General features: G+C 48.2%; 1 protein-coding gene across 2 annotated transcripts in view; it reads right to left on the bottom strand.

Annotated features, from left to right (window-relative positions):
* Positions 1–710: 710 nt before the first annotated feature.
* LOC135824680 (PRKCA-binding protein-like) overlaps positions 711–10403 on the bottom strand; it is a 33092-nt gene continuing 23399 nt past the window's right edge. For both annotated transcript variants that reach the window (XM_065337391.1, XM_065337392.1), the window contains exons 8-14: positions 8800–8845; positions 7897–7929; positions 7545–7604; positions 6775–6825; positions 4067–4116; positions 2751–2845; positions 711–1809 (exon numbers count right to left, since the gene is read on the bottom strand). In XM_065337391.1, coding sequence (XP_065193463.1) covers positions 1619–1809; positions 2751–2845; positions 4067–4116; positions 6775–6825; positions 7545–7604; positions 7897–7929; positions 8800–8845 — 526 coding nt within the window. In that variant the 3' untranslated portion in view covers positions 711–1618. The remainder of the gene's footprint in view (positions 1810–2750; positions 2846–4066; positions 4117–6774; positions 6826–7544; positions 7605–7896; positions 7930–8799; positions 8846–10403) is intronic.

Raw genomic sequence — 10403 nt, 5'->3', positions numbered from 1 at the left:
TATCGGGCAGGCACTTCCTTGAGTTCTGCTCCATTTAATTATCCACATACCAAACATCAGGAGTACATACTAGTAACCAGTACCAGTCCCAGTGGTTATGTACTCTTGCAAACATGCTGCACGAAACTTACCAGAGAGAGTACCAAATTCTGCCAATTTTGCTGCGGGTATTACCTGGTATTTTACAGTATTGCCGGGTGCATAATACGTTTCCAGAGAGAGAGAGAGAGAGAGAGAGAGAGAGAGAGAGAGAGGGGGGGGGGGCAAGATGTGACAGGAGCTGGAGCTGCACAACGTCCGGTAGTATTGACCGGGGAGTAATAAAATACCGGTATTTCATGACTCTCTGTCATTGACTGACGCGATCAGACTTTATCGACCAGCGTTGTCAGACACACACACACCCGCGCACACACACACACATGCACGCGCCAATCATTGGCCAAGTTGTGCTAAGGAACAACACACACGATGGACCTGCATCCTCCCACCAGCCCGTGTAGCGTCGCAGGAAGCGTGAGTTTCGATGTCTGAAAGAAAAAAAAGGTTGATTGGTCTCTGCTGGGATGACAGCTGCTACACTGTACATGCAGTAGAGCATAGCTCAGTGGGTAGAGCATTGCTGGCCTCAAGCCAAGGTCCCTTGGTGGTGACATTCAAAATCAATTCTTCTTCAGACTTGTCTCATGTCCTCAACAAACTCAACAAACTAACGAATAGGTACACAATGGACCTTAGAATTTTATTTTCAAATTAAAAATGCGAAAAATCATGCAGGAACCTAGAAATACAGCAGTTGGAAAAGATGCGAAATCAGCAAAGACTGCTGGTGACTAATGGAGCGAGCACTTGTGTCAAACGTGTGCTGGCCTGGGTACTAGAACTCTTAAACATCGGCACTGGGTAAGCTATACGAGTAGAGCTGGACGGGAGCTGATTGTCATAACAAACTTCAAAGTAATGGTGTAAATGATGGAGCAGCAGTCTGTCAGATAAACGTAGGAATAGTGGAGAAGATGATTCGCGGGAACGGACTATGACAAACAGTAGCCGCAGACAACATGACCGTCGCTCGAGTGCTGCTATCGCGAGGGGTGCAAGCACGCGTGCTCGCGCGAGGACGCTTGTACTCGTGCGCACAGGCCGGTGCAAGCGCAGCGCTTCTCGCGTGCGCGTCAGAGTACGTGAAGTGAGCATGTGCTCGTGCACGTGTTTGGGATCTAGTGAGGTTAGAGTGGGAGCGTAGCGCAACCGTGCATCTCAGACTCGAGACATCAACGTACTCCTCCTTCTTGATGGCTGAACTCTGCTGATCCCATCTACCTAATGGGGTGCGCTCCGGCGAAGGAAAGTCGGGCGGTGGCTGAGAAATCTGCGTGCTAGAGGGCGCGTCAGCAGAAAGAGAGAAAGAGAGAGAGAGAGAGAGAGAGAGAGAGAGAAAATGCCCGGCAAAGATAGGAACAGGCATGCCGACGATGACGCCCCGAAGACCATGCATCCACGCGGCACACACGGACACATAGCGAAAGGACTACTAGTAAGCTGAGAATGGCTAGCGTAGCAGAGCGAGAGCAGAAGAAGACCCGCACTGTGCCTGGTGCTATTTCGGTGTACACTGTCAGTTGATAAACGGTGTTGATTGGTTTGGCTGTGGAGACAGTCGAGTAGTTGCCTCACCCAACACAGCCAGCTCAGAATGGTTGTAGTCATGTTGCGGGAAGCTGATACCGGAGGCAAACATAGCCGACTGGCGCATGTGATGATGCATGGAGACGGCGAACTTGCACAGCTGTGACTGCAGGTCTTGTACTGTGTGTACATGTGCGTGTGCGTGTGTTTAGGGGATAAACACACAAACATAATCCACACGGACATGCACAGATACACGCATGGGCGCATGTACAGACACACGCACACATACGACAGAGACGAAGGTGTGATTTCTAAGGACGTCTTGAGGCTTCTTGCAGCTTCATGTGTAAAGCAAGGAACCTAACAGGACACATCCATTCCCACAACACTAGAAATCTGCTGTGATTGCCATTCAGGACAATACAGTGACTCCCTTGAGTTAGCCAAAGGCCGGTGGAGAATGCAAGCCCCTTGGTTTAGGGCGCGTTTGGTTGGTCGGATCCGGAACAGGATCGTTTAGAACAGGGGTGTTTGATTGGCCTGCACTGGTTTCGGAGTGTTTAGAACATGTTTTGGCCACTCCGACACCCAAGGCTGGAGTAGTCAGAGCAAGTTGCAAAGCCCAATGAAACCAGACAGGGCTACGCAATGAGCTTAGTCTTTGTTTTGATTCGAAGCGATTCTGGCATGTTCAGGGATTACGTAATGGAAGTGGCGATGTACATCAAGGTCTACGTGGAGGTCTACGCGTGATTGGCACATTACTGGTAGTCTCCACTTTCATGATTGAATTTTTGTTTGTCTCCAAAGCTTCTTCTCCGGTTGTATTCACCTTCAAGTTGGTTTCGCCTTCGCATCTTGAGCAACGTAAACATCTTCGAACTCCGTGGAAATTTTGAAGTTCGCGGCACGATGATGAGCTATCATGAGTTCTAAAATATTTCTGGCAAAAATATTCGCTGTTCTGTTTGATTGGGAACTATTGTTGTGACTGCTCCAGTGAATCTGATCTGAATCCGGACTGACCAATCAAACATGCTCCCAGGCTAAGGCCTGTGGAGAATCCATAAACACAAAAATACAAATACAAACGCAGTAATCATTTCCGCAGCACTTACGCCTTTTGTTATCCAGTAGATACAACTTCTCCGTGACGTTCTGCCTCATGTTCAAGAAGCGCCGCTTCGCCATGTGTTGGCAGCGCAGAGCAATGCTACAGAGCAAAACAACAACAACAACACACACACACACACACACACACACACACACACGCGCACAACCCAAAGTGAAGAAGGCAACGTCACTATCACAACAGCTAGTGTCCAGTTGGGAAGCAACGACAGACAAGAGTACAGTAACCAGAGTGTGCAGCTCCGCATCTATGCTCCATAAAACAAATCGCACAACCCTGGTGATACGGTAGAATGACTATGTGAACCGTGCAAGATGCAGCTAAGGGCGCGTTCAGACTACCGTGAACCCCGTCAAACCGTGAATGCCGATAAACCGTGAAGGACATTCACACTACCGATAACAAACTAACGTTGCCGTGAAGTTTTCAGCTCTCACCGCGGCACTGACAAGGGATTTTCCCTTTTTTCCCAGCGCGCATGCAGCCTCAGCACTTTTTTTTTTACTGCCGGTAAAAGTTTACTGCCGCAGCAGCCGCGGCAGTAAAACTTTCCCACCGGTAACGTGCCAGTAACGTCACGTGATCAAATCACCTTGGCGACTTTCCCAATCGGTCACTTTTTATCGGTAGTCTGAACGCGCCCTAAGGTGAGCTACTATACTCTGGTACGTTATATTGAACTGTTAACCTGTACATACACAAAGACATGTTTGCCATGCTGGGTGTATGGATGCTGACACCGAGCATGGTGTGATTAAACTGAAACAAACGTGAATTTCTGTCGGGACAGCAGTGCATATCACTGATATCAGGCATAGTCCAACTTTGCTAGTAAAGCAGTTCTGCTTGCGAAATATCGAAGGGTTTCGAAGAAGAATTTGCCGGCAAAAATGGAGCAAAATATCGGCATGTTAACCGAAAATTGGGAGAGTTTACACTTATACCAGCTCAGTTGACTCATTTTCGCACATTTTGCCAACGCGTTACTCAATTTTGCTCGTTTTTGCCAACACGTGACCCACTTTCTGTTGCCACATGTGCACGTGACAACAAATTTGGCCTAACATTGCAGCAAAAGGTGGAAAAAATATCGAGTGGCTGGCCAACTGAAAGCAAAATATTGACAATGAGCGAGTACAATTTTGCTGCAAAATATCGAAGCTTCACTGGCAAGACCGGGCTTTGCCTATATAAGTGCACATGGGGACTTGTACGCTCTGCATGCTGAAATGGCTTGGATAAATGACCGCTGGGAGTCCCTTCAGCCGGTTTAAGTGCAGGAGTTGGAAGTGAACTACTCACCGATACTCTGCATTGCCGGTGCTTAGTCTGCCTAGATAGGCATGTGAACGCTGCACATGAACACACACACAGACAGACAGACAGACACACACACACACGCACACACACACACACACACACACACACACACACACACAGACGTGTATGCAAACACAAATGCACACACACACACACACACACACACACACACACACACACACACACACACACACACACACACACACACACACAGTGAGGACAGCAGGTGGCTATTCGTGGATAAAACGCATCAGTACTGATACTTGCGCACACACATTTCCTTTGCCAACCACACACACTGGCACCCTAACATCGAAAACGCACATCATCACCGACGAAATAATTGCACTAAGTGAGACGCATGTCAGCCTGCATAAGCTGAAGACTCCATTAACCCTTTAAGACGGTACCGGTATGACGGGTACATGTACATGCGTTATTGGGATAGCACTACACACAAGTCCACATATTTCGACTCCTGATGCACCTAGATGTATTCTACGCATGCGTAGAGATAGCTGATGCGCGTAGCTTTCCGGAGCTGCCGTCAAAAGCCAGTGTCCACATACAAAATGAAGTTTTCCGCCATAGATGTGGCGTCCTCTTCCGCTGAGGAAGCTCACGCTCACATAGATTGAGTTAGTGATTTTTTCGATGTTCAAGCGCTGGGAAATGCCGCTCTTGCAGATTTAGTCACCCGGACGTTGTTTGGAGGTGACAGCAGTGAGGGCGAAGCGTTTGACAGCGATACTGATGACGATATAGCCACTGACAACTCAGTAGACACAGAACCTGAGGTCGAATCCGCCATCACTGATGCCTTTCTTGCCACAGCGCTGAAAACAACAGCACAGAAGAGGAAGCACTTGAGGAATCCTCGTCACCATCAGCTGACGGCAGTGAGCATGTTGACTCAGAGCGCGAACGTTCTCCGCTCGGCGCAAGCTCCGACTTGAGCGACGACAGGAATGTCGGAGCAGATCGCGGAGTTCGCCGAGGCTTGCAACGCGGAGCACCTCGCAGGCGTGAAAGCAGCGGTGGACGAGGCACTGCTTTAAGTAGACCTGGGCCTGCTGGAACTGCTGATTTCCGTACACTGAGCTCAGGTCCTGAGTGGAAGACCAACAATCCCAGCACGCTGCCCCGGATAAAAGATTCTGTCGGAGTCCACGTGTTGGAACCGCTGCTGACATAATGACCACACTCCATTTCTTCAGCCTGCTCTTTGCGTCGAATCTTGCGCTGCTCGTCACGGAGACAGATCGTTATGCTGCTTTCAGGAATGCACCAAACTGGCAGCATGTTGTGCCAGAAGAAATGTCTTCACTTGTTGCCATCATCATTATCATGGGAATGTCACACCGCATAGATGAAACACTATTGGACTACAACTGTATCTTTCTTCAGGAATGATGCAATTGCAAATTGTATGGCTCGTGACCGGTTTCTCCAAATCCTCCCATACCTACATTTGGCAGACAGCAGTGCTGTTCCGCAAGGAGACCGGATTTTCAAAGTAAGCCAACTTGTCGATAACGCAAACGAACGGCCCGTCGTCCGTTGTTAGCAAACTGCCCAGTGGGAAGCTCACACGTCGGAGTGGTACCACGAACTTATTCAATCATTTGAAGACTCGCCATAAGCTCCAGTACCTTGAAGCTGTAGGTGGAAAGCAGGGTGAAGATGCGAGCAAACCGGCAGCAACGAAGTCAGTGTCGACATTCTTCAAAGGAAGCAAAGGGGGGGGGGGGGGGCAGTGGGAAGCTCACACGTCAGAGTGGTACCATGAACTTATTCAATCATTTGAAGACTCGCCATAAGCTCCAGTACCTTGAAGTTGTAGGTGGAAAGCAGGGTGAAGATGCGAGCAAACCGGCAGCAGGAACGAAGTCAGTGTCGACATTCTTCAAAGGAAGCAAAGGGGGGGGGGGGGATGTTATTGAGACTTTTGCTTGCAATGGTAACGTTCAGCAATGAGATGTAATACGGCTGGTGAATGTTGATGATACGCATATTGGAAGCAAAGCATCCAGCTTCTCTTTAGTAATTTTGAGCTGACAGCTTCTGGGTCTATTACTAGTGTACAAAAGCTGACGAGTGCCTGAGCTGTTCATGATTACCCCTCACAAATGACTTCACCGATCGTATCTACTCATGTGCAATGGTGGTTCACAGCATAGCACTTCTCGGCTCAGTTTGCTTCTCTACTCCCTTTGCTTAGTTTGTATAATATTGAAAATCTACCCGTATTACGTACATTTTGCCCGTAAAAGCGTCTGTCTTCAAAATTCTTCCAGGAGGAAATGCAGCATGATACAACACTTGAGATCTCGTGAAGCGGCCACGCGGCCCGTTCTTCAACGTGATAGGCTGATCTAGGGTAGAGCGACCTCAGACCAGCCAATCCAACTCATGCCCAATTTCCTTCCCCTGGGCTGGTGACAAACTGCTATGGCTGACAGTTTTTGACAATTCCATTTATTTCACCCAGTTTTATCAGTCCCTCTCTCTCTCTCTCACTCACACAAACACGCATGCACACACACACACACACACACACACACACACATACACATGCACTCACACATGCACATACGCATCCACCCCACACACACACGCGCACACACACACCCCCTCCCCCGTCTACATCTAACCCTGACCCTGACGACACGAGAGAGAAGCCAACTCACAGCATGTTCTGCTTCCTCTTCATCCATGAGCTGTACCTTCAGACAGAATGACTGCACATACATACACACACACAGGATATGGCAGATGACGTCACTATTTCCACGAAAAGTGACAAAAGAGTAGTAATATTTCCACTGCAACACGACCGAAGGGTGCCCGGTAGACCGAAGTGTCCATAGCCTCGTGGTCGGGATAACCAAGGTACGAGCGTACTACATGCCACAAAACAACAAAGGCACCAGGCCACTCCGCTGCAACTCTTGAGTTTCACGCTACGCAATCAGGCAAGAGGGGTACCATGTACTGCATGCCATATCAAGACTAACATACACACCATGTACTGACGTAGTGTCCTGGCCAAAGACTTACAACCCACGTGCCGAAAGCAGCGCCAAGACGCAGGCGGCCGTCGGATGGGTATTGTAGACCGTGCTTGCTGTACTGTAAGTCCACAAATATTCAGCGCATATTTATTTTCGGCTATTTTCGGCCTGGTCACGTTTGGCCTAAAATTTGTTGCGGCCGAAATTTTTGTTTTGCAAGGTTCAGTGTGACGATGTATCAGGCGGCAGCAGTACAGGCCGAAAACTTGATGCGGCCGAAATGGGTTTTAGCCCTGGGAGGCCGAAATTTGAACTTGCCGGAGATTTGTAGACTTACAGTAAGTGAAATGAAAGAGCTTTTGACCTGTGAGTCACTGAGTGGATTTCTTTGGCCATGACTGCACATTCCGTGTAGAGCTTGTGAATTATGACGTGTGAACACTCACCAGAAAGATGTACTTGAGATCGAGGTAGTGGCGAATTGTAGCACGCGAGTCGGGAATGGCCTGCAATCGGCAAACGACAACCAAGCGCAATTCATTTCAGTACACACACACACACACACACACGCACACACACACACGTACACACACGTATACACACACACACGTACACACGGCCGGGAACGGGTTCTGGAACGACAGCTTTGCACTTGGAGTTGGATTTCACCTAGCTCAACTGCATAACCCCAAAACATCAAATTTAATCCACACCAGGACTGCACACGAAACTTTACAGCGGACGAACTAGAGTTTGTTTCCAGTAGCCATCACCGCAGAAAGCAATCAAGAAGCTTACCTTGGAAAGAAATGTATTCATGTCTGCGATGATCTACACAGTCACACAGAGAGAAGAGTAAAATGAGATTACGGCAGGGCTGAAGAGTCACAATGGGCACAGCTGTGATCAGGGCTAAAGAAACCCGAGCCCGGGTAATGCATGGGGTTCGGACAACTGCTGTGGCTAGCACCCGTGATGTAGGCACGCATGCGGATTGATGGTGCACGGGGGAGACGATTTGTTCAGACAAATGCACAAGCGAGAAGAAGACCCAAAGTCTTGGCTGGATACTATGTTTGTGTTTGTCATGTAGTTTGTTTGTGTCACGCCTGGCGCTATCCCGTATCTGTCCCGTACCGTACCATCAAGAGAAGGAGTATGTATAGTAGCATTATGTATAGCCGTAAATCGGTCAAAAGCGGTCAGCACCAAGAAATGGGAGACTGTAGAGGCCTGGCATATATGTATGCGAAGTGTATCGGGGGAATGCATGCAGGGCGATAGTGCAGTAACGGCTGGCGCTAGCTAGCCAGGGTCCACAAAAGCTTCCTCCGTTAACAAAAACTTCGTGATGGATTTTTTGATGGATATGAAAACGCTTAGAACAGGTCAAGAACAGTTTGTATCGACTGCAAACGACTGGACGAAGGTAGTTGTTGTTGTTGTTGTTGTTGATTTTTATATTATTTCACAAGGCCAAACGGGCAATGGTGCCCAATTCCATGGAAGCGAATTTAGTTCAGCTCATGTACAGCGTCTTTACAAGAGAAACTATTGGCAGAATGAGCAGAGAGTTCAGTTTGCGTCGCTTTCGCTCGACTAAAAGCATAGCGTAGGGCCCTGAGCTTCCAAGCTCTCTCGTTTCATACAATTCAGAACAAAAACTAACAAATTTCCCCAGGCATTTACACAGGCCCTTACTGGACTGGATTCTTTGATGAACTTGAGGCCGCCTTTAGTGAACTGCCTGCAGGTGAGAAGAAAACGCCATAGACACATAACACAACCCAGTTGCACTTCAGTGTAAAGTACGTCGGACACAACATTTCAGTCACTAAATTTTATTCCCGTAGCTATGCAGAAGACGTTACTTCAGTAACGTCTGGCGCTAGCCAGGGTTCACACAGCTTTAATTTGGTGTTTGTTTGTTTGTTTGTGTCACGCCTGGAGCTATCCCGTATCTGTCCAGTACCGTACCGTGCCATCAAACGTACCCGGCCACAAACAGCTAAAAAAAACAAAAAAAACAAGCAGCCGGCCACAGTATTTGCTGGCTCCCGTATCTGTCCCGTACCATCAAACGTACCTGGCCACAAACAGCTGGCCACAGTATTTGCTGGCTCCCTTATCCGTATTTGAACTGCATTATAAAGTACTTTTTGCCGACTCTGCATATGGTGCAGTGCATGTGAAAAGGGTGCTTAGCTGCACTCGACTGAAATGTCCCCTGCTGGTATGTTACACTGATGTGCCACTGTAGATAACGTTTGATTTTTCATGAACGTTTTGAGCCCCAGCTTGCCAATACCATACCAGGATGTCTTGCCCTGCAGAAAGCCTTCCACGTACGGGCAGTGTTCAGCGAAAAATGAACCTTAGAGCTTTCATAATAAGTAAGGTTTGTTTTGGCTGAACGCTGTATGGCTTTATCCTAAGTCTTTCTGTCCCAAGTCTTTCTGTTCCAAGTCGTTCTGTCCTAAGGCTTTCTTCCACAATGGGAACTTGGCCTGAGTTGTTTAGTCACCTGTGCATTCAAGTGGGGGATTTGATTATCAGTATTGCTGCCAACAGCCAACTGTTTGCTTCGGTCACGTAGGCGTCTGCAGTGTAACAAGGAGCTATCATAGTACTGAACAAACAGTCGCGGTGGAAAGAGTAGGATTTTCAACATAAGGAGATCACCGGAGGATGTACCCAGTTGTGCTGACAGTGCTCAACACCGTGGAGGCAGAGCGTAATACAGTCAAGGCAGCAAAGCAGCAAACAAGCCTTGATTGTCCGTGTTGTTCTGTAACATAAGGGGATCCGTACTTGCATTTTGTCTTCCTACTGACAACTATCTAACGCCTCACGCCTCGCAGCTCCCATTCTTACAAGGGAGTCGTTTAGGGCAATGGTGCGGATAGACCAGACTTGCTGAGCATACATAGGCAATGAGTGCCCATCAGTAACCTGACTACTGCAATGATGATGATGATGATGATGAAACAGCGACAATCCTAAAGCAAAATACCACCTGAGGATCACCAGTCAAGGGAGCTCGAATCATTCGAGTTACGACTGGACAGTGTTCAATTTGACGTATGGCAGGTCACTTAAAAAAAAAAGAATTACAGGCACGGAGATCGGATAAAGAGAAATCAAAGTTTAGCTGCTTGCTGAAATAGTAGCGATGGTAATAAGGAGTTTATCACGTAGGCTAGCCACAATGGGGCTGTAGATGTGAGAGTAGATGTGTGTGTGTGTGTGTGTGTGTGTGTGTGTGTGTGTTTGTGTGAATGCACGCATGTGTGCGTGCGTGTACG

The sequence above is a fragment of the Sycon ciliatum genome, chromosome 9, assembly GCF_964019385.1.
Source record: "Sycon ciliatum chromosome 9, ocSycCili1.1, whole genome shotgun sequence".
Lineage (NCBI taxonomy): Eukaryota > Metazoa > Porifera > Calcarea > Leucosolenida > Sycettidae > Sycon > Sycon ciliatum.
This window is presented reverse-complemented; position numbering and strand designations above follow the sequence as displayed.